The sequence below is a fragment of the Piliocolobus tephrosceles genome, chromosome 11 (assembly GCF_002776525.5).
Source record: "Piliocolobus tephrosceles isolate RC106 chromosome 11, ASM277652v3, whole genome shotgun sequence".
Classification (NCBI taxonomy): domain Eukaryota; kingdom Metazoa; phylum Chordata; class Mammalia; order Primates; family Cercopithecidae; genus Piliocolobus; species Piliocolobus tephrosceles.
In genome coordinates this window covers 75,816,597-75,842,522 of record NC_045444.1, presented here as the reverse complement: position 1 = coordinate 75,842,522, position 25,926 = coordinate 75,816,597, and the positions used below count along the sequence as shown (strand labels likewise).

Genomic DNA, 25,926 nt, shown 5'->3' with positions numbered 1-25,926 from the left:
AACAACACTCCTGTCCAACACATTACTGGTTTTCAGTAATTCAATTATGATGTGGTTAGCTGTGGTTCTCTTTATTTTTATTCCACTTGGTTCTGTTCACTGTCTTTGGTATGTGGCTTTGTATCTTTTCAAAAATCTTGGCACATTCTCAGACATGTTCTTTTTTTAATCTTAATTTTGTTAGTAGTTCTTTTGGTTGCTGTTGTTGAAGACAGGAGTCTCACTCTGTTGCCCAGGCTAGAGCATATGGCACAATCTTGTCTCACTGCAACCTCTAATTTCTGGGTTCAAGAGATTCTCCTGCCTCAGCCACCTAAGTAGCCAGGATTACAGGCATGAGCCAAAACACAAAAAAATTGGGTAATTTTTGTATTTTTAGTAGAGACGGGGTTTAACCATTTTGGCCAGGCTGGTCTTAAACTCCTGACCTCAAGTGATCTGCCCACTTTGGCCTACCAAAGTGCTAGGATTACAGGTGTGAGCCACTGTGCCCAGCTCTCAGACATTTTTCTTCTTTTTTTTTTTTTTTTTCAGGTTTTGTTCTGCCCCATTCTCTCTCTTGAGATTTCAGTCACATGTATGTTAGACCTTTTAATGTTGCCCCACAGGTCTCTGACGTTCTTTTCCCATTCTACTTCTGTGCTTCTGTTTGTATATCATTTTTATTGATCTGACTCCAATAAGTCCATCCAATTAATTCTTCAGACATGGTACTTTTTTTGTTCTAGAATTTTCATTTAGTTTTATAGTTTCCATTTCTCTGCTAAAATTTGCTATCTTCTTACCAATTTTGACCATCTTTTCTTCTAAATTCTTTTAAGTTTTTTTTAAGTTTTTGTCTGTTAATTCAAACATCTGGGTTATTGGTGAGTTTATTTACACTATTTTTTCTCTTGATTATGGATCCCATTTTCCTTTCCTCAAGTCTCTCAAAATTTTTAGTTTTGCCAAACATTGTGTACAAAAGAACAATAGATACCAAAGAAGGAAATATTTTCTCCCAGAGAAAGTGCTTTGTTTCCTGCCAAGCAGGTAGAGTGAATAATATATCTCTTCAAAGATAAACTCTAGGAGTTTATCTGAGTTGAACCTTTTAGTTCCAGTTCAAATGTCTTTGGTTTCAAATGTCTTTAACATGGAATCAGGTCTCTCCTCTGGCTTTAAGATCCTTCTTTCTCTAGCTCAGTCCCAATTTTCTTTATCACTTTTTACTCAACAAAAGTCCTGCTGAGATTCAGTGTGGGGGTCGGACTAGCTCTCTTTGAGGATCCCATACTCTAATCTGTCATGTCAGCCCACAAGGGGATATTAAAAGTTCTGCAGGTTTCTCCGAGTACCATAAAAGATTCCTTATTTATAGAAGGCTTGCTCCTTTATCTACCTGTGACTCAGTTAATGCTCCCACCGATGTAAATGGCCACCAGGCACTTCTTTTCTAGGAAGACGTAGTCTTTCTCCTGTGAGCTTTGTCCATTTAAACTTTTCTGTGACACAGTTCTTCAATGAGTTTAAAGACTACAAATTTTTAAAATTATGTTTTTTCCCCCTCATTGCTATGCAGATAGCAATGGTCTCTTGAAACTCTGTATCCATTATTTTTCTCTTGCCGAAAGGTTATACTCCATGTCTTATCTATCATCTTCAAACTCCTACCATCTTCCAACTCAAACGTCACCTTTTCTGAAAAACTTGCTAACCTTTCTCTAGGCAGTCAGTGGCTTCATTTTGTCATTATTCACTCACCTGTGTTCCCCACTAGTCAGTAAGTTCCTAGATGACAAATATAATGGCATGCACTGTAGTTCTAGACAGAAGGAAGACAGAAATCACGAGGGCAAAATATAAATGTGTATATGAAAGTAAAAAGAGATATCTGTTGATTTTTAAATATATGTTATGTATCTAAGACCACATTATACCTAATCTGTATATTGATAAATTATTGCTTCAGCACCTAAAAATATCCTCTGAAAGTAAAATGAGAACTATTATTATTATTATTTTGAGATGGAGTTTCACTCTTGTTGCCCAGGCTGGAGTGCGATGGCACAATCTCAGCTCACTGCAACCTCTGCCTTCCGCGATTCTCCTGCCTCAGTGGGATTACAGGCGCCTAACCCCACGCCTGGCTAATTTTTTGTATTTTTAGTAGAGACAGGGTTTCACCATGTTGGCCAGGCTGCTCTTGAACTCCTGCCCTCAAGATCTGCCGGCCTTGGCCTCCCAAAGTGCTGGGATTACAGGCGTGAGCCACTGCGCCCAGCCAATTGAGAATTATTAATGAGAATTATATGTCTGAATAAAACATACTTATGGAAAAGTCTTTTCTGATTCTAAATGAACCTTGCCTCAAAAAGCAAAAAAAAAAAGAAATGTACTTCCTTGAAAGTACCAAGTAATATTGGCCAATAATAGGGAGGAGGCCTCATTATACTATCATGTTTTACAAGAAAATCATTCAGCTCTCACTTTAGCACATCCTACAAACACCAGAATTAAACTGCAGTCTTGTAATATGCTCCCTGTTATATTTTTACACGACCCTATGGTGTGCCAATTATTATAATGGCAGCTATCTATATTCCTAATGTAAAGGTATGGTCAGTTGAATATATCAGAAAGTTTTCTTAAAATATTTAAGGAATAAAAGTTCCATTCTTAAGATGAAAAGATCTTTTAATACATGCACAATCACACAGTAGGAGTTTACAAAGAACATGATGTTCTGAAACTCTAGTGACAGCAGCAAAATGATCAGAGCCCTTTAAATACTACTTTTGATATACAAGAAATTTCTATGGCAGAGTACTGAGAGATGTTAAAAGAATTTGACCAGGAAGGTAAATCAATTTGGAAAGCTTAATATTGATTATCTAGGGTAAAGGGAATATAGGTGATGACAGAAGATGACAGGACTAAAGCTAATAATTTACTCCATGTTCTTGGTACAATAATTTAAAAGATGGACTTATTTCTCTTTTTAGTTTAAAAAATGCTTTAAAATGGAAGTGAACAGAAGGGAAGGGCAACTTAGGGTGACATACTGTTAAACACATAAATCATTTTAAATGGCTGAATTAATCCATAAAATAAATACACACCTAGAAAAACCAGAGCTGGAATTTCTAGTAAACTAGTTTAAAACACTGTAAAATATGTTTTTTAGGCTGGGCTCACGCCTATAATCCCAGCACTTTGCAAGGCTGAGGAGGGCAGATTTCTTGAGGTCAGGAGTTCGAGACCAGCCTGGTCAACATGGCAAAACCCTGTCTCTACTAAAAAAAATACAAAAATTCGCCAGGCATGGTGACACACACCTGTAATCCCAGCTACTTGGGAGGCCAAGGCACAAGAATTGTTTAAACCTGGGAGGTGGAGGCTGCACTGAGCCAAGATCACACCATTGCACTCTAGCCTGGGCGACAGAGTGAGACTCTGTCTCAAAATAATAATAATAATAAGCCTGGGCGACAGAGTGAGACTCGGTCTTAAAATAATACTACTACTACAATAATAATAATAAAATGTTTTTTAAAGGGGTAACACATTTTCCAATACCTAAATAAAATTTTGTTGTTAAGTTGTTCTTGTACCTACAATTATGCCACCCACAGGTATCATTTTATCAGATGACATGAAGAGTAAATGCTAAGCAGGGATGTTCACCTCACAGCAGAAATTAGTCCAAGAACCCTACATGTACAGGTATAAATTAGGATGGTTGAAGTGTAATTTTATCTTACACAGAAAATATTTAAATGGAAGCTAAATGACAGCTGGTGAAATGTGAGTATGTGATTCAATCACTCAAAAACTATCAGCACTAAGTCAATATAAATATAAAAGGCTTTTGAAAGTGTAGATATATATAATATGTCCATCTAGGACAACTTAAAATTAAGACTTTGACTTTCTGCTGTTTTCCTAACCAATCAACTATAATTAGGTGCAAAAACTGAGTTATGAAAAGCAATTAGTAGTTTTGCAACTACGGATCTTCTAAGTATTTATTCTTGTTTCTTGAGATAAAAGAAATACACTAAAGAAAGTAAAGTTCATTTGTTGACTACAGAAATTCCTTAATATGCATACCTGGTCTCACTTACTTAAGGTAGAAGACTGAGGTCAGCAGGAAAAGGAAAATCAACAGCAAAAGGGCAAAGATCAGATGGATTCCATATCTAAGGATTGTTATTTCGTAGTTCCCATGGAGATGAATAAAGAAAAGCATGAGAAGTATGAGTGATGCAAAACCATTGGCCATCCAGGTTAGACCAGTCACTACTAAGATAAAAATAAATTCTTTAAAGTTTTATAAGGCAACTAGATTACTTCAAAGTACTCTACTGGATAGCCACTCAAATATCTCCTAATGGTTTCCTAATTTGAACTCGTAAGAACTGGGGTCAGATTATTTCTAGAGAGGAGCCCTATTTTAAAAATGCCTTTTCTCTGTCTTAACCTTTGATATACAGTAAAAGAACTATAATCTATTATTTTTAATTAAAACCTATATAATATTTGGATTATTCTACATCAAATAAAATAGCTGTTAGACTTCAGCTCATTTTCATTAACTGAATAAATGAGGAAAAAATGTGCGTTGTCTTAGGAGTTTCTATTAACTCTTTCCTTTATGTGGAGCAAAAATATCAATTCCTAATGGGCAAAAGTAATCAGTAATTAAGCTAAGGATTTACAAAATAAGAGAACAAGTGAGAGAATCTGGTAGCAGTATTAAAACATAAGAAATTTATATTTTATACATGAAATGAAGACAGAAGTCTTTTGAGAAAAAAAAATCCAATAATTTAACATTGAAACTGAAGGAAAAAAAAAAACCACAGAAAATATACAGGATGTACTTTGATAAGTTACAATGAGGGAACACAAAATTATTATTATTATTATTTTTTTTTTGAGACGGAGTCTCGCTATCACCCAGGCTGGAGTGCAGTGGCCGGATCTCAGCTCATCGCAAGCTCCGCCTCCCAGGTTCATGCCATTCTCCTGCCTCAGCCTCCGGAGTAGCTGGGACTACAGGTGCCCGCCACGTCGCCCGGCTAGTTTTTTTGTATTTTTTAGTAGAGATGGGGTTTCACCGTGGGGAACACAAAATTAAACATGAATTTACAACACAAATTGGAGAAGCAGAAGGATAAACAACAACAACAAAACCCACAAGTCCCTTTTCAGATCTAATAATTATTTTGAACATGACTCTAAAGAGGTGATAACTTTAATAGTCTCTTAATCATCCCATTACTAGAAAGTACTAAAAAAAGATTAAAGGAAATATGTGAAACTGAAGCCTAAAGAGATCTTTTTTACCCTTGTAAGTAAACAGTTTTTAGAGAAATTTAAAAACTTATCAGCTGAACGTAGTGGCTCACATCTGTAATCTCAGCACTCTGGGAGGCCAAGGTAGGTGGATCACTTGGGCTAAGGAGTTCGAGACCAGCCTGGGCAACACAGCAAAACCCTGTCTCTACTAAAAATACAAAAATTAGCCAGCTGTGGTAGTATGTACCTGTAGTCCCAGCTACTCAAGAGGCTGAGGTGGGAGGGTCACTTGAGCCTGGGAGGCAGAGACTACAGTGAACCAAGATGACGCCACTGCAATCCAGCCTGTGTGACAGAGTGAGACCCTGTCTCAGGAAAAATAAAATAAAATAAAGAATAAAAACATAAGATACCAATTAAAATGTAATAATATTACATAAAAGTATATAAAACCCTAACTACATTACAAGTAGAAACAATAATACATGTATTTGCTTCAAATACAGAAAGGAAAGAAATGGGCGAGAGTATTACATGAAAGAACTTTAGCAATGAGTTGATAAATTATTGAAACTGAGTGATAAGTACAGTAACTTCTTATGTATGTTTGAAGTTTTCTATAAATAAACGTATTTTAAATTATCTATTTAATCATATCTTGATGGTATGGTTTGTTACCATTATTACCAAATCAATTATGTTTTATATATTTCAATAAAATATTAATCTTCTTCATATATGAAGACGACACTGGTGATTCAGCACTGGTAAAATAAATACTCTTAGTTTTTACAGAAGAGTAACTAGTCCATGGAAGTGTCCAGTCTCTCATACAGTTCCTTTTGAGAACAATGGTAAACATTTAAGAAACCAGTGGCTAGAATAAAGGGTGAATGTTTACTTGGAAGTTAACTAGCCTTAATCAGGACCAAGCCCAAAGCAATACATTTGTATTCACGGAGTAACTTTTTCCTTTTTTAAAGAAACAATTAAGACAAAAAAGGTAAAGAATGTTTGTATACAAAGCTACTTTCTTACCTTGACCAAGATGGGAAGGTTTCTGAGAAAGTATGTGGCCACTGCCATCTAAAACATACTGGGTGCTAAAATTATCAGCAGCCGTCCTTGTTGTAATTAAAACCTGGGGGAAAAAAAAGTCTAATAAAACTAACACTTTAGATATTGCGATGGATTCATTAACAAAGATTTGAAATGATTATTGCATAATATACTTACTCAATATTGTATTTTACCTAATAAACATTTGTGACTAGTTCTTTTGTAATATTCCTTAAGAGTTACACCAATAAGCAACAGGCCAGCTTGTATTTTTTTACGTTGCAAATTACTGTTTTGAGTATTTCACTTTCAATAAACACTTGTACACAAACAAGTATACCTGAAATGCCATTTGTTCTATGCATTATGTGACTTATGTCTGTAAAAGCAAGTACATCAACTGTATTAAGGGAACTTATTTTTTAACAGACTATTTCCATAAATTTGTGGGTAAATGAATAGTTCTTCAGTAAAGTGATCATTCCCTCCCCCTTCTATATAATGTGTAAAACTGCACTTCTGTATTTCAAGTTTATGGTCCAAAAAAAATTAAATTATATATATATTTACAGATATTTTTTCTTAAAACTGAGCTTTAAACTCATTAAGCATAAATTTCTTATTAATTAAAAAATCTTTAAAACATGTAAGCATAAGTCAAGAAGACATTTCATTCAGTAATGTTAGTCATAGAAATACAAATTTTAAAGTGTCTGCCCTCTTTTGAGCTAGCTTCATCCTCAGCTTTCTATTTACTTACCCCATGAGGTAGGTATGAAAGTACAACAATAGTAAAATATGCTACTGTTTGAAAAAAAACAAAAAAAAAAAGTAGGGAGTGGGGATGCTGTCAAGGAAAGCATTGGGAAGAAGGTAGCCTCCTCACACATCTGGTGAGCCAATGATGACCCAAAATTGGGAGTAATCGTTCTTGGCCATCTTTATATGAAGAGCTGAATATTCTAAAGTAAATCCATATAATTTAGACACCAGAATAATCCAACCCCACCGCTGGAATTCATCTGAATCCAGGTGGGTCTATATTTGATGGTTCTGTCACCCTGCCCTACCCAAGCAAATTTACTGTAGGGCCTACAGCTCTGTGGAACATGTTGGTACCATGCAGGAAATATCAGAGCAACAAAAAGAAACGGCTTCTCCAGCTCACAGTATCATCAGAGGACGTGAGATTCTCTCTGAAAATGAAGTCTATGAAACTGTTACTAGGGGCGCTATGTCAAGCTGCTATTACTGTGATACTATCCCCCAAAAAAGCAGAACCTAAAACAAAGTTATGAGTTTCTGAGTACTCTTAAGGGATCTACTTCTTCCAAAATACATTCCATGGTTCAAAAGCAGTGTAATTTAGAGGACAGAAAGTACTAGAGATTTTCTTTTCTGGGCTAATTATTCCATAATTATCCTTTTAAAGACAATTCTACATTTAACCAACTGCTTTTCCAAAATGCCAAGGTCAACTGAATTCTATTTCTCTTCTCCAAAGAACTAGTCACCTGACCTAAAGTTGGTGTCACTGAGCAAAGGCGGCCCTGGAACTTTGAGTTCCAGTACTAACCCTGCCAGTGGCTTCTAGATGGTCCTGAATAAATGATTACATAGATCATCTTTAAGGGAAGGATGATGATAAGATGAAGATGATGCTAATACTTTATAAGGTTACATGGGATTTTGTTTTAACCACTTCAAAGTATCTTACAAGATATTAACTTGCTCATCCTTTAAACATATATACTCTAGTCTAGGCAAACAAACTGAAGTGCTAAAAAGCAAAATAAGACCTTAGTGCGCATAATGTAACATTTATGTTAAAGTAAAAAACAAAAACACCTGCTATTTTCCAACATTAAAATTTTGTCAAATTACAATTTGTAGAATACTATGAAAATTTATTTAGATAGGAAATGCTTTGCGATTCACGGCTAAGACAGTAAGCATAAAGCAAACACAAAAGTGTATCTCATAAATTTATGAAATCCAGTGTGTTTGTTCCACAGAGGAAGGAAAGGGAACTGTATTTCGAGAGTTCGTTTCATCACATGACCCTGTGTCCGGAGCAGGACACTTCTTTTTGGACCGGGCACAGGTTCAGAATTCATTAGCTGTGCAGGCCCTAGCATGTGAGCCTGCAGTAACTCCACTATCAGGAGCATCTTTAACAGCACACATTACTGGTGATACTTACTAGAGACATTGAGGAATGGTGGCAGAGAGTGAATCTACTGGTGTCAAGAGAAGAAATAAAGAAAACCAGTATTTTAAATGGAAAAGTTTTACAAGTCCTTAGAGGACCTTGGAGGCTATATTAGTTATCAGTTATTAAAAACTGACTCTCTGGTCCAGTTTACTGAGTTTCAAGAAATTGCAGTATATCATTGCAAAATTAAAATTACATAAAAGCATTTAAACTTTATGTTTAATAAAAAAAGAGTTTTTCTTCAATGTTTAGATAAAAAGTAAAGAAAAAACTTAGAATATATCCTGATAATTCTGGTAAAAATCCTCTTGACAAAAATTCATTTAAGGTAATTATGATAAAGTCTTTTGAGTTTTTGGGGGGCTAATTTTTAGATGAACACTGACACAAAAACGAGTTGAAAACTCAGGGTCTTTATGATTCAGGTGAAATACAGACTTTTGCCTAAATGGCTGAAATGTTTTCTTTTCTGTGTGTGAGTATGCCTGCCTGCCTGTGCAAGTATTGTGCACTAATTAAAGTACTCTGACTGCAGAACTTGTTCTCAGATACCCACTGTGGGGAGCCTAACAACAGGGAGATCTTGGCCCTGGCTTTTCTCCTTTCAACAGAGTTCCATCACCTGTGAGGAAGCTGTATTTAGGAAGCAAAATATTACAACTGCTTCAAAACTTCCCAGATATATTTTGACTAAAGCCCTTCCATCACAGCTATAAAAAATATAGGAGACAATCCTACACTGTGGAAAAGGAGTCAGGAGTCCTTGGCTTAGAACCATCATAATGACACTAGGGGCTTCCCCTGGCCCTTTTATAGCATGTGGGCCCACAAATAAGTGAGTCCCAACTTCCATCTTCAAGACAGAATGACTCAGCTTCTCATTCTGCTCCTCCAACCCCTGGAGACTTAACGTGATGTGATATAAAAACAAACCTACAGATCCTATATTATCTCATCACAAAATTATGTACAGTTGACCCTTCCACAAGTTTGAACTGTGCAAGTCCACTTAACACACAGATTTTCCACCACCAGAGACAGCAAGACCAATCTCTCCTCTTCTACCGTTTCCTTAGCCTACTTAACATGAACACTTAATGAACAGCTGCCACTTAATGAATAGCAAACATATTTTCTCTTATCATTTTCTTAATAACATTATTTTCACCAGCTTACTTTATTGTAAGAATACAGTATATAATACATGTAACATACAAAATATGTTATCTTCTGGTCAACAGTAGGCCGGTCAACAGTAGTTAAGTTTTAAAGGAGTCAAAAGTTACACATGAATTTTTGACTGCATGGCGAAGTGGTGGCGGAGGGGGAAGGGGGTGGTCTGCACCTCAACTGGGTGATGTTCAAGGCTCAACTGCATAATTAGTTTGACAAGGTGAGAGTAACATTCAGTACATTGTAATCATTTAAATGGTGGATGAATGAATCTATAAATATAAATGTTATGCAGAGGATGACATTTATTCTTCTGAGAGAAAAAAATGAACTAACACTACAGAAAGAAGACATTTGGTGGGAATTAGAAGGAATTTACCTATGAATGGCTATTACATTTTAGAAGGGATTTCCCCAAAATGTAGAAAAGTATACATTGAATGCTGAGGTGAAACACTATTTGCAAAGGGGAATAAGCAAGTCTAATGATCTTATCCAGCTACATCCTACTTTTCACATACAAGTCCAAAGTAGAAATAACTTGCATGTGTATGTACACAATATTCAAGACATTATTTGAACCTCACTTGATAAATGAAAACAAAAAAAAAAATTATCAGAAAACTTAATCTGACTTTGGCCTTTGGCCAGGTCTCCTATTCAAACACTCAGGATTTAGAATTAGGCTTCTGACTCCTACTTCAGAATCTGCTCTTTAAGAAAAAAATAAAATAAAATAAATTTCTGTATTTCTAAAACCAGCCTCCATGTAAAATCCAGTTCAAAAACGTTGTTAGTTTCTTAAACATTTCTTTGATAACATATATAAACTACCACCTAAAAAGAAAAATATTTTATGGTTTTTATTATGTGATAGAAATAATATATACAAACAATCTTTATAAAAATTTTTGTGAGAAGGTCAAAACAGGATTTTTACTCTCTCTATTTCAACCCAGTTACTGTGCTTAGTAATTAGTACTAGTAATTAAACACTGAAGATGACAAATTTCTCAAAAAGTATTGCTCTACAAACAATACATTTCAAGAAGTTATGCTTGCCGTTAGGATTTTAAAGAAAACCATTACCAGTAAATGTGTCAGTTGCTGATATACTCATCACAGATCATGAAAGCAGTAATTCCATTTTAAAATACCAATAGTTTACTCTGTCAATATAAAAAGAATGCCTGCAGGGCACAGTGGCTCATGCCTACCAGCAATTTGGGTGGCTGAGGTAGGAAGATTGCTTGAGGCCAGGATTTTGAGCCCAGCCTGAACACAGAGTGAGATCCTATCTCTACGAAAAATTTTAAAAATTAGAAAATAAAACAAAACAAAAATAATGCTTTACTCCTTTGGACTGTTTAAGGTTGGAAGTTATTTTATAATTGACAAATTAGGAAAACTGATCATTCAAGTATATAAAGAACATAGAATCAGATGTATTTTAGATTTCTCCACTCAATTCTGCTGAAAGTCTAAGTTAATTTTTCTTCTTAATAACATTTTTAAATAAACAGAAAGTAGTGTCAACAACTAGAGTTATAGGTGATGGCTGTTTAACAGTGTGCCCAATTACGTATCAATCTACTGAGCCTAGGATGGTTTACAACCCTATGACTTTAAAATTATATGCATCAATTAGTTTGGTAGATAAAATAACCAAATTACTAATTTTTATTGCATTCACTATAATTTTCATCTAAAAAGTTTCAAAATAAGCCAGTCTTGAAAATATATTTTTTCTATATGTGAAACCTCAATTCTTTGACTGCTAAGGAATATTCATTAAGTTTAAAAAATGAACTCCTTTCTCCCAAAAAGCACCCATTAACTCTTACTTAAAATATTTATTTTTAAATGTAACTGACTTCAACAAACATCCTGTTTTTCTCAAATACTATTCACAGTCCTCCCATATAAGTTTCAACTCACCTACTCCTAACAACTAATCTATTGAACTTAGCAATGCAGGCCTGGGTATATTTGTAAATAATTTAATATTTAATATGGGGGTATTTTTAAACTTTATAAATACATTTCTAATCATGCTAGTAAAGAGGTTACATAACCTACCATGGAAAACTCACTACTGAAAGGCATGAAATTAGGACTGAATTCTGGGCTTTGCCTTGAACACACTATGTATCCCTGAATAGGTTACAAATTTCATATTTCACTGTGTACAATTCCTCTGAAATCAACTACCTAGCACAGCACCCTGTGTGCAGTACACAATGAACATTACTTGAGTATGAGAGACAGTGTTTTGAAGTTGAGGTAAGAAGACTTGGCATTTGGCTTCAAAAGACCTCAGTTTCCTCATCAGTACTATGAACAGACTGAAGTACAGAAGACCTACATTTGTAGGCTGCCTAATCCATGAAGCTCATTTTGAGATGCAGATTAGTGAGCGGGCAGTTTATTGGGGGGGGGTTCTCTGGGATGATCACCAGTGGGCACAGGGCAATGTTGTCCTGAACCAGGACCTTTATAACCCCTCAACCAGTCACTGGATTCACTGGATGCAGGTTGTCCTGCATGACTTGGGTAAGGCAGCTCTCTTCAGCTGCAGTAAGGGCAAGCTCCAGATGGAGACTCAGGGGTGAGTCACCAACACTCTTGGCAGCTGGGGGCTGACTGCTCAGTCCAGAAGTGGGGGATCTAGATAGTGTACTAGGGTCCCCTACTACTATAAAAGTTCCTTCCAGCTAGCTCTGTATTTCCTTTAGTTTTCAGGTACAATCAAACCTAAATCATCATTAAAAACTCTGTGCCAAAATAATACATACCATAAGATTTCATTTATATCAAGTTCAAGAACATAAAGAACTAATCTGTGCTGACAGGTCTGAATAGTAGTTACCTCTGAGGAGTACTGACTGGGAGTGGGTATGAGGGAACCTTCTGGGGTTCTGATAACGGTCTAAATCTTGATCAGGAGTATACATATGTAAAAATTCATTGTGTTGTTAGTGTAGGTGTGTGTGTAAATGCATACACACACACATCTATATGTGGTTTTCCCAAAGACTTGTAAGAAAGGAAACTCCATAAAATACTGTTAATATTTTCTAATATAAATGCTTGGCATTGCAAACATTTTTTTAAAAAGCTTTATAGTTCTCCACTATTGTGATACTTTGACAATTCTTTTGTAATTCTGATGAGCAAAATTATTTTATTTACACTTAAGGCCACTTGAGTGCCTCAAAATAAAACAAAGACAAAATGATAAACTTGCCTATTAAGTGGGTTTAAGTAATCAAATAAGGAAACAAGATAGAAAGTGACCAATGGACAAAAACATACAAAACTGCCATCTAAACTCAGAACTACAGTGAAGATTTGAATAAATCATACAGCTCATGTAAAACCTATTTCTAAAAACCAAGTATAGTGCTGCCACCTAGCAGGCAAAGCTAATTATGACCAATTTCAGCTCTGAAGGGTTACATATATCTTGCAGAAAATACAGAAATGCCAAATTATCTTTTTTTGACAATAATCTACCAAATAAAGTGTAAAGCCTATCTGTCAAGTCTGAACAACAGTTTAAAAAAAATCAAATACTTATGCTCTAAAACAGAAAAAAAATATAACTTCTAAAGTAGTCACCGACAGCTAAAGAATACGGGCAGATTCAGAGGTTCCCTGGTGCAAACCTCATGCGATTTTAAAAACAAACTCTTCATACAAGATCCAGAGTTGTGGATTCCCATTTACAGTCTCGGGGAGAAAAATGGATAATGTCCAGTTGAACCCTCTAGTCACTCTTCCCCAAAATCTATTTGGAGGCTCTGTGAACTCTAAATAAAGCGAGTGCTGAGGAAAACAGAGAAATACATAGTGTGCTAGATTTTGGACAGCGGTTTTAAGAGTACACGTAACAATTTCCCTTTAATGATGTCTAAACATCTGGATTCTAATAAGTAAGGGCCCCTAGTCCTCTATGCTCCAACAGCAAAATCTCCCACTTAAACTTCATCTCCTTTGCAATTTTTCTGGCCTACTTAAGACATGATGTTACACAGCCAGAAAAGCCCAAAAGTAAAAAAAAACTGAACACAGATGTTCACCAATTTAACAACAGTGCTACTTAGGATTTTTTGACTTTACAGTGGCGCAGAAGTGATATGCATTCAGTAGAAAGCAGTGGACACGCTAGCAATGCTAAGGCAGTGAGTGGGCCACAGCTCCCAGTCAACCACGTGAAGATGAGGATAAACAACAGATCCTCTCTGGTGTACTATGTTGCCAGGTAATTTTGCCCAGCTGTGGGCCAATGTAAGTGTTCTGAGCATGTTTAAAGTAGGTAAGGCTAAGCTGTGATGCTCAGCAAGTTAGGCATATTAAATGTATTTTCGATTTATAGTATTTTCAATTTACAAAGGTTTAATCAGGAATGTAATCCCCTCATAAGTCAAGCAGCATCTGTACTGAGCTGGAACCGTAGCCACAAAAAATGGAGAAAACCTACACTATCTTATGCCAGCACTTCAAAAACAGAAGGGCTGAGGGAAGACCACAATGAACCTAGAGAATACATCATTACTCCTGGTAAGACTGGACTACTGAACAGATGTCCAAAGACCAGAAGGAGAGACAGCAACAATAGCTCATGTCTGTGTCACTTTTCCAGAACAACAGGTATGAAGTCCTATCATTTTACTGTACTGGAACATTCTTGCCTAAATAGGGTCTGCCAGCCTAAGCACAAATGAAGGATTTTACATGGCTACTGGGCAAATTTCAAGAGCTCAAGAGACCCTCACAATCACTCTGTCACCTGGCACATAGATATGTTACACAATAAGAGCCCAACATCCATAGGGTAATAGTATAGTACAAAAAAAGTAGTACAGTCACGTAATCAAACACAACTGAGATAACAGAAATGAAGAGATCAAGATTCCAGATGGGCTTTGCCACAAACTAGTTATAAGACCGGGGCAAAGGCAGTGTAGTATAATTTGTACTATGCAATTGAGTGTGCCAAGCACTGAACTCAGGAGAACATAGACACTGAGCACCTAACCCACAGTCAGAAGGTTAAAGTTCTTAGATCCAATCTGCCCTTAACTAGGTAGGGTTTAGACCAAGTCAATTCACATCTCTAGGGCATAATCTCACTAACTGAGATTAGAGTGGTATTTCCAAAGTGTAGTCCACAGAACAAGCAAACAAACAAAAATGATATGCTTTCTCAATAAAAGAATTTCATGGTAAAGTAGGTATAGGAAAAAGTACCTATATAAACCACCAACCTTAGAAATTTACAATGTGCTTGAATATAGTAAAGGCTCTGAGAAGTGCTATAGCTAAATATCCGTTTAATTTTTTTAATACAATTTACAATTTTTAAATACAAAACACACTTTGCTGCTCCTCAAAAAATTAAACACAGAATTACGATATGACATAGCAAGTCTACTTCAGGGTATACACCCCAGGGAAGAAAAGCAGGGACTCAAACAAATACTCGTACACCAATGTTCACAGAAACATTATTCACAACAGCCCAAAGGTGGGTGAAAGTAACCCGGGTGTCCACCAATGGAAGATCAGATAAACAAAATGTGGTATATACACACGACAGAATATTATTTAGCCTTAAAAAGGAAGGAAATTTTGATGCATGTTACAACATGGATGAACCCTGAAGACATTATAAGAAAAATAGGCCAGATACTAAAGAACAAATATTTTGAGTCCACTTATATGTGATACCTAGCATAGTCGAATTCATAGAGACAGAAAGTAGAACAGTGAGTACTAGGGGATGGGGGAAAGGGCATCCCCTAGTACCCATTATTGTTTAATGGGTACAGAGTTTGAAATAATGAAAGGGTTGTGGAGATGAATAATGGTGATAGATACATGACAATGTGACCGTAGCTAATGCCACTGCCACTGAATTGTACACTTAAAAATAGTTAAAATGATAAATTTTATGTTATGTATATACATATATTTTTTGAGACAGAATCTCGCTCTGTCTTGCCCAGGTTGGAGTGCAGTGGCACAATCTCGGGTCACTGCAGCCTCTGTCTCCCAGGTTCAAGCAATTGTCCTGCCTCAGCCTCCCAAGTAGCTGGGACTACAGATGTGTGCCACCACACCCAGCTAATTTTGTATTTTTAGTAGAGACGGGGTTTCACCATGTGGGCCAGGCTAGTCTCAAACTCCTGACCTCAGGTGATCCACCTGCCTTGGCCTCACAAAGTGATGGGATTGCAGGCGTGAGCCACCTTGCCCGGCTTATGTTATGTATATTTTACCATAATAAAAATAATTAAAACCATACTTCACCAAATACCGGGTTAGTTTTAACTGTAATATTCAGTGAATATGAAATCACTAAAATAACCAATATAATTACCTTACCTCAGCTACACAACAAATTGATCCCAAGGCTTCTCCACGAAAACCGTAAGTTGTCAAATTTTCAAGATCTTCATGACTATTTATTTTTGAGGTGTAGTACTTCATTGCCATTACAGGTGCATCAACAGCCTTGATACCCTCCCCGTTATCTCGCACCTCAATTTTATCAAATCCATAGTTCTCCTGTAAAATGTCAAAAAACACTTTCAGTATGTAAAAGTATTAAACTGTTATCACACTTAGAAGGAAACACAAGTGAAAGAATTTTGACATTTATTTACTTTTATGAAAGCATAGCACTATGGATATAAGACTTTAAATTCTTTAGCTCTACTAATTTCTAGTTATTGTGCAATGGGCAACTCCCTTGTTTTCTCTGGACACAGATTCAACTGTTGAATAAGGAGGTTAGGCTGATTTTTAAGGTTTCTTTTCACTGTTTCATTATCATGGGTATTTACAGTATACAATAATTTATGTTTAAACTTCACTGAAAAAATTCTTCTGAATTACATACACCTTTTGTATGTATGGCCCCCAAACAAAACAAAACAGAACAGAACTCCATCAGCAACAAAGTAACACAGGTTCTAGTCAGGAAGAACCTAGCAAGTATCATTATTCAACCTGATTTTTATTTATTTATTTTGTTTTTTTGTTTACTTATTTTGCTTTTCTATAGCAGGAATCAACCTGATTTTTAATACTTTCACTCTTACTGTACACATAAAAATCTTTATGTTTACTACATTATAACTTTTTAAATCTTTTTCTGCAAACAGCCATCTAACAGGAAACTGCTGAGAAAACACATCTAATTTGGCAACCACAGTGAGTTTTAATCTGAAAAAAAATCAAGACTTTTTTTAGATACTTTGTCACTCAGGCGACATACAGTACAGTGGCATGAGCATAGCTCACTGTAGCTTTGAATGCCTGGGCTCAAGTGATCCTCCCACCTCAGCCTCTTGAGGAGCTGGGACTACAGGTGGACGCCACAGGGCCTAGCTACTTTTATTTTTATTTTTTGTACAGGTGGGGTCTCACTTTGTTGTCCAGGCTGATATCAAACTCCTGGCTCCAAGCGATCCTTCTGCCTCAGCTTCCCAAAGTGCCGGAATTACAGGTGTGAGCCATCATATCAGACAACGAAAATTTTTTCAAAATCTCAATTCATAGCTTAGTTTTATATTCTAATACTAAAAATATGCAAATATAACAAAAACAAAATTTAAATTCCCATAGTGATCATACATACATACTTTCTATGAACACCATATTCTAAATTTGGTAGCCACACTTCCATAATAAATAAGCCTGACTTTACTCCACAAAGTCTTACGTGTATGACCATAGACGCAAGTTATAAAGGGGGAAAAAAAACTTTCTATAATTATAGTGACTCTGGTATTTAAAATAATACCACATCTTTTTAACAACCTAAAGTGATATAATACTGTATATATCAGCAATTTTTAGATAAATTAGATACACAAAACATTGGAGGGAGATGCCTAACATTTTGTTCCTCACACCTCTCTCAATCTAAAATTAAGTTTGGCTGAGTACAGTGGCTCATGCAAATAATTGCAGCACTTTGGGAGGCCAAGGCAGGCAGATCATTTGGGGTCAGGATTTTCAAGATCAGCCTGGTCAACATGGTGAAACCTTGGTCTCTACTAAAAATACAAAAAATTAGCCAGGCGTGGTGGCACACACCTGTAATCCCAGCTACTTGGGAGGCTGAGGCAGGAGAATCGCTTGAGACCGGGAGACAGAGGTTGCAGTGAGCTGAGATCACACCACTGCACTTCAGCCTGGGCAACAGAGTGAGACTACCTCAAAATAAATAAACAAATGAATAAAGTTAAGTTTACATTCTGGGAACAGTCTTTCTTCTTCATTTTAAAGAAAAATCGGGCCAAGTATGGTGACTCACGCCTGTACTCCCAGCAATTTAGAAGGCTGAGATGGGCGGATCACTTGAGGTCAGCAGTTCGAGACCAGCCTGGGCAACATGGTCTCGAAACCCCGTAGTAAGAAGACAAAGATTTGTTTAAATGTTTAAAATTGTATCATCATGTTTAATTAATTATGAAAACATGTCTAGTCAGGATAGCTATTATAGCATAAAACCATAATGAAACAGGTCTTATTATGTAGAGCCACACATTTAAGGTGTGTATCTTAAAATTCTACAACGCAAATACTGGTAAATGTCAAGAGACTAAAATTTACAGGCAGATTAAAATATTTAACTTAGTTTATACAGGACTTCTGTTGGCTTTGTAACACTATTTTAAAAACCAGTTTTTCTTCCAGAAATGTTTAAGAAAAAGACGTTTGCCTGCCAAAGATTCTTAAGTGAAGTCTGTCAAATATAACTATCTAATCCTGTTTAATTATTATCAATTATACTCTAATCAGACTGAATTGACTACACGAAATGCCTAAGAAAAACAAATTGTCTTTCTTTGGGTTTAATTTAATATACTTTTTTTCTTGTTTGTAAAGCTTAGACTGTATTAAAAACAGAACAGAGGTTTGATAGAGTAGAATGGTTCTCAAAGTGTGTTCCATAACCCACCAGCATCAACATCGATTAGAAATTTACTAGAATGCAAATTATCAGGTACCACCTAGACTATGAAGTTCTGTGAGTAAGGCCCAGTAACAGTTTTAACAAACATCCTAAGTTATTTTGATGCACCCAAACATCGTAAGAACCACTGGCACAGACAAGAACTGGTTTTAGAGTCAGAAAGACCTGGATTCCAGTCTTAGCTCCACTACTTACTAATTATGAGACTTTGGGAAACTTCTCAGAACATGATCTGTAAAATGGGTATAGTATGGCTGGGCGTGGGTGGCTCAGGCCTGTAATCCCAACACTTTGGGAGGCCAAGGTGGGCAGATCACCCGAGGTCAGGAGTTCGAGACCAACCTGGCCAACATGGTGAAACCCCGTCTCTACTAAAAATACAAAAATTAGCCAGGCATAGTAGCACACGGCCTGTAATCCCAGCTCCTCAGGATGCTGGGGCAGGAGAATTGCTTGAACTGGGGAGGGGGATTGCAGTAAGCTGAGATCGCGCCACTGCACTCCAGCCTGGGCGAAAGAGCGAGACCCCATTAAAATAAATAAATAAATAAATAAATAAATAAATAAATAAATAAATAAAATGGGTATAGTAGTTAAGTCACAGTGTTTTATAAGAAGTGATTTATAAGAAGGGATTTTATTTTTACACAAATATACATACATAGAGTATGTCCATCTCATAGAATCTTATCTGGTAGATAAGAAAAGGTTAGGTCCCTTTCTTACAAATATATTTCTATCAGCATTGTTTCTAGTTCTATACCACCAGAAACACCATAAATATCTAATAATTACGAGATTTTTAAAAATGTATTCTTATATTCAATCAGATTTATTTACCTTCCTAGTATGTACTAGGTACTAGCCAGGTATAGAGGACACAAAAATGAATAAAATAGACCATATCTCTATGTGTTAGCAATTTAGAACAGGGGAACTAGTCATGGAAACTAATTGCAATAAATCATAATGAGTGATATAGGCCATATTTACTCAAATGAGGTAATATACAGAACTTATATTTTTAAAATGTGAAAAAAGTAACAAGAGAAATGGTTTGAAACTAGATTAGACGGAAAAAATAAAATGCAAAAGGAAATATTTAAAACAAGGAAACATGAATAACCAATATTTGTAGAAAATACAAACAACATGTTTTTTGTCTCAAAAACATGTCTCAAAAAAAGAAAGAACATGTTTTCTTTTATATTTCCTTTAGTGTTACTATAGTGTTAATTTAAATTAAAATTTATTTTTAAAGATTTACTCTTAAAACAAAGGGTCCAATGTCCTAAGAATAATTTACTGGTGTAAAGAAATAAAATAAAGGTAACAGTTTAAAGAGAAAACATCTGTGCAGTCCCTTTTCTTTGTCTTAAAGGTATCTGGGTTCTCAAGGATACTCACCAGTTTAACATCTATGCTTGTGGCACCAGCATCCAAGGAGTTTTCAATAAGCTCTTTTACAACACTGACAACCGAAGTGATGATCTGAGAACTTGAAAGAAGTCTAACTGTTGCCGCAGGCAATTGTTTCATTTTTGCTTTTAACAGAACAGCTAGAAGATAAAAATGCAACTTGTAAGAATTGTTAAACATTCCTGACCAACAGGACAAATGGCAATAATAATGACAGATGATAATAGACCATCTTCACTGAGACTTACTGTATGCTAGGCTCAACTGTTAGCACATACAATATTAAGTGTTCTATTTCTTCCTTCTTTTTTTTTTTTCGAGATGGAATCTCACTGTCACCCAGACTAGAGTGCAGTGCCATGATCTCAACTCACTGCAACCTCTGCCTCCCAGGTTCAGGCACCCCTGCCTCAGCCTCCAGAGTAGCTGGGATTACAGGTGCCCGCCACAACACCTGGCTAGTTTTTATATTTTTAGTAGAGACGGGGTTTTGCCATGTTGGCCAGGCTGGTCTCAAACTCCTGACCTCAAGTGATCCACTTGCCTTGGCCTCCCAAAATATTGGGATTACAGGCATGAGCCACTGCGCCCAGCCATAAGTCTTCTATTTCTTACTATTACCCTTTGAAAACAGGTGCCATTATCACCTCAATTTTATAAAACTACTGAGGCACAAAGAAATTAGAAAACTTGTCCAAGGTCATCCAGTTATTAAGAGGCAGAGCTAAGGCAAGTCCTTCAACATTTCCTCTATTGACATGTAATATATGAATACATATAAATGCCTATGAATAAAAATAACCAAAAATGGGTTAAAAAAATCCACAATATTCTGCTACAAGCACCTAAAAAAAAAGTCCACAGTAACATTAGAGGAAGAAATTGCTTTTTTTCTAATTTCTTCCAGGATTTTTGTGTGACTAATTATTATGATCAATTCTGACTTTTCTTACAAACTTGAACCCTGTATTTCCAACTGCCTGCTGAAATAATCACTAGCTCAAACTCCAGGAATAATTAACCAATCCCTACCCTAAACCCATGAGTTTCCTATAGGAATAATCCATTCACCCTGACTCAAATCTAATCAACTCCTAAATCCTATCAATTCTTTCCTCAGTATTTCTCACATTTAGTTCCCAATATAATTTCCTAATTAGCCTCAATGACTCTTCACCTTTGGTCACCCAGTCTATACTGCCGTGACCAAAGTTAACTAAAATGATGATTACAGTAAGAACAGCAACAACTACATTAAATATATAGTATGCTAAACACTGTGCTAAACACTTTACATATGGGATTGCATTTAAACCTCTAAACTATAAAAAGTAGATACTATGTATAAAAATTAGACCTACTATTATGGCCGTTTAGGAGGCTGAAAGCTGAGTAACTGGGCTCAAGAACTTCTCATTTGAGATTTTTATTTCAAATCTATTTCCTTAAATGTCTGTGCCAACTACATCTTGGTCCAAACTCATTACAGTAGATCACTGAAAGCTCACAAATATTGGAATCAAGACATGCATGTTCTAAAAAGATTTCTTAAAAACAAATGCTATGGTAATAACTGAATAATGAGAACAACTGTGCTATAATGAGTGTAATGTTGGCTGAGAATGACCAAGCGATAATACAACTTTGAGAAGTGGATGACAATCAGTTATGTGCCCTACCAACAGTCTCATTTAAACATCATTAGTCATCCATACATTCTGATGAGTTATAACGTCTTTTTCAATCACTGAGCTCCTTTAGAGTTAGGATTACTGTTAATCTGAACTAGTCTCATACCAGACATGTCAGATAACTATCCTCTATATTATTCTGCCTACGTTATTTTAATCATGTGGCTCCTCAAAGCCAATATAGAGCTCAAATCTCTAAGCTGGCATTTGAGGTCCTTTATAGATTCAACCTGCAGATCCAAAATCTGTTGGTAACTGGAAATCCTTTGTTCAAACAAACAAAAAATCCAAAAATGTCCTACGGAAATTCCATCTGTAAAGCATGCAGGGAGGGGGGTGCTTTTTGCATCTTATTGCCTAATTTCAGAAAAGATTACAGGAATAAAAGCACAAGCTTGACAACATGCAATTCCTCTATAGAATCAAGATTTTACTGGACAAAAAAAATGGGGGCTGGGAGTGGACTCAAGATACTTTATTTCTCATGACTAGTTACATGCTCCCACGATGATTTAATCCTATGCAATCTAGGTGCAAATAAAATAGCAACATCAAAAACAAACACAACAAAAAGTCATCAGTTTAGGATTATTTCTGAGCCAGCATAAGACAAAGACATGGAAAGAAAGATTCAGTAATTGAGCAGGAAAAGGAGTACAGGCACTACAACAATTACACAGGAGTTTTAAGGAACGCACTTCTGGGAAGAGGCTGACATATTGGGTTCCGAGAGTGCTAACTGATCACAGTTCATAAATACAGTATATTTTGCTATATACAAGGCAAAGGTGATTGGCACAGTGAAAAAATATAACAGACCAGAGCCTATAAAATAAGTATTGGGGGTTCACCTTTATTACACATAAACTCAGCAAATCACTGAAATCCCTCCATAAATCAATTTGTCGTCTATAAAAATGAAGCAAATCACTCAAATCCTTCCATAAACCAATTCATCATCTATAAAGACGGAGCTAATACCTCACTGGTTTACTGTGAGGAATCAAATAAGGAAGTATATATAAAGTGTTGTTCGACACATGATAAGGCCTTAACAAATGTAAAGTATTATAATGAGAGATCATTATGTAAAGGAATGCTGGGAATTCTTTTAAAATACGAACTGCCCTCTAATTAATCTATACATTTGATTTAGTTTTGGGGTACCCAGTTCTCAGGAGAGTAGCTGTGAACAACTACCTTTCAATGGTTGTTTTTGTTGTTCTCAACTGCTGGGAGGCTTTCCTGTCCCAATCAAGCAGGGAAACAGTGGACTACAGGCTACTCCATCGTCATAACATTCACATAAATTAGTGCTGTCACAAGCAAAAGGCACCTCTGCACTCTTCCAAAGCTTCAGAATTACTTCCATCTAAGGAACAGATCTGCACTGTCCAATATGGTAGCCACTAGCCACATGTAGCTTACTGAACACTAGAGCACTAGAAACACAGGTAGTCCAAATTGAGATGTGCTAATACACACTCAATTTTCAACTCAGGATTAATAAAAATCATATAAAATGTTTACATTGATTATAGAATGAAATGATTTTATCCTATTTGGATACATTAGATTACATAAAATATATTAAAACTAACCTTTAAAAAAATCTGTTTAATGTGACTACTAGAAAATTTAAAATGATATATGTGGCTTATAGTTCCATTGAACAGTGCTGGATAGAGCAGTGGTTAAAATGGCAGGCTCTGAAACCACACTACTTTGGTTTTATCCCAGCTCTTACACTAACAGGTATATAACACTGAGGACATTAAACTCTAAAATGCAATCACCTAATCTATAAAATGGATCTAACAATGATATAATATGATTGTGGTGAGAAGTAAATAAGGTAGTATATATAAATAACGTATTACAGGGTTTGGCAAATAAATGCTAAAAACATCCCAGGGTACTGGGACTAAATTGAGCTCCTCTAAACCCCTAAATGAACAATCTCCCCACCTCTAACCCCTACCCCAAAGGGGCTCACACATTAGGCCTGGGTTCATGAAATCTTCTACCTTACCTAGGAAATCCCAAGGATCTAAGAAAAACACTGATCAACAAAACTTTAGGGTATAAACCTAGAGTCTTAATCTCATCATCTTTGTCTCATTCCCTACAATACCTCATCTACTACAATGACAAATCCAAAATCTTTTTTTTTTTTTTTCAAATCTCTATAATTTCATCCCAATATTCCTCATCCTTCTAGTTTACTAAGATCATGGCAATTCATAGCATGAATTCTATCACACTTTACCCCATCCCATTGTGTCCTCTGGTCTTAAGATGTCTGCATCTCTTTTCATACTCTTCTTCCATGTCATGTCATCTTTCTTCTCTCCTAATTGCCATAGTCTGAATATTTGTGTCTCTCCCAAATTCATAAGCATATGATATCTGTATTATCTCCATTTTATAGATTAGTTGATTGAGTTTTTGAAAGTTTAACTTCCTCAGTATTACATAGCTGTTGGTAAGAGCTAGGATAAAACCAAAGTAGTGTGATTTCAGAGCCTGCCATTTTAACCACTACTCTATCCAGCACTGTTCAATAAAACTATAATGTAAGCCATATATATCATTTAAAATTTTCTAGTAGTCACATTAAAAAAGGTAAAAAAGAATAAAAAAGTGAAGTTTAATTATGTATTTGGATAATCTAATATATTCAAAATATCAAATATCACTTTATCCTATCATCAATATAAATCAATGTAAAATATTAACTGTAAAGATTAATTAAAATGTATAATTAAACCTACGATACCCCTGTCCTGAATTACAAAACTTTTTTTTTCCTGCTGTACAACTTTTGAATGTAGGATGCCAGGCAGAACAATCAAATGCTTCACTCATGGCAAGCCCTTCACTTCATGAATATTAATGAAGGACCACTAAATATAATTTACCAGCATCTTTCCTATGCTAACGCAAACATTAGAAAAAGTATCCTCCTTCCCTTTATATACATAATTTCAACTGGCTTCCATATTATCCTCCAGCTCACCTGTATCTCACACTTTTTTCTGGACTTTAGGGCCTTACTTCCAACTACCTTCTAAATATTGTCATTTAGATGAGCTGAAGGCAACCTAAACATAACATGTCCCAAAATGATCAGAGAATCTTTCTCTTTCTTTTTTTTTTTTGAGACGGAGTTTCAGGTTTTGCGCTTGTTGCCCAGGCTGAAATGCAATGGGCAATCTTGGCTCACTGCAGACTCCACCTCCTGTGTTCAAGTGATTCTCCTGCCTCAGCCTCCCGAGTAGCTGGGATTACAGGTGCCCACCACCACACCTGGCTAACTTTTTGTATTTTTAGTAGAGTCGAGGTTTCACCATGTTGGCCAGGCTGGTCTTGAACTCCTGACCTCAGGTGATCTGCCTGCCTCGGCCTCCCAAAGTGCTGGGATACAGGCATGAGACACCAAGACCAAACTCTAATCAGCTTTCTTCCTATATTTCTTGTCTGATAATAAAAATAATAGCCAACATAAGAATTTTATATATATTATCCTATTTAATCCTCAAAACAACTCTACGTATTCTATTAACCTTTATCACCAAATAGGATTTAAAGGCACAGTAACTTGCTCGAGATCACAAAACTATTAAGTGGCAGATGCACACCTTGGCATGTCTGACCACAAAGCCCATGCTCTTAAACACTTTTCATCCAAGCTCATAAAGCAAAATTAGAAACCTTGAAGTCATCCTAGAAATTCTACTCACTCTCTACATCCTGCCACCCAGTCATCTCTCTCCTATCTAAATCTCACAGTTTCCCAAGCTAGTCCTCTCCTCTTTGTACTGCCTCCATTCAGCCTCTCAATCTTTGTCTCCTGAACTATTGCAATAACCACCTAATTGATATTTTGACTTGAATCTCAACCACTATAGGGTTCTTTCTGTATTGAAATTTCATCATGTTGCTGCCCCACTTAAAATTTTTATAAGTTTCCAACTGCCAACCAGGTTAAGTATAAACTTCTTAACAATTGGATTTTTGCCTACTCTCTCAGTCATCCCATCACTGCCCAAATGTGCTCTAGGCGGATCATACTGCACCACTCTTTTTTTTTT

At 36.0% G+C, this 25,926-nt stretch overlaps 1 protein-coding gene across 10 annotated transcripts in view; it reads right to left on the bottom strand.

Moving 5' to 3' along the window:
• PMS1 (PMS1 homolog 1, mismatch repair system component) overlaps positions 1-25,926 on the bottom strand; it is an 89,078-nt gene that overhangs the window by 61,079 nt on the left and 2,073 nt on the right. For 9 of the 10 annotated variants that reach the window (XR_002731666.2, XR_002731665.2, XM_023212417.2 and 6 more), the window contains exons 2-4: positions 20,130-20,281; positions 16,121-16,303; positions 6,322-6,424 (exon numbers count right to left, since the gene is read on the bottom strand). Coding sequence is in view for 7 of the 10 variants with exons in the window: in XM_023212417.2 (XP_023068185.1) it covers positions 6,322-6,424; positions 16,121-16,303; positions 20,130-20,261 (418 nt within the window). In the remaining 3 variants the exon portion in view is untranslated. The remainder of the gene's footprint in view (positions 1-6,321; positions 6,425-16,120; positions 16,304-20,129; positions 20,282-25,926) is intronic. The other variant, XM_023212424.1, reaches the window with a different exon arrangement.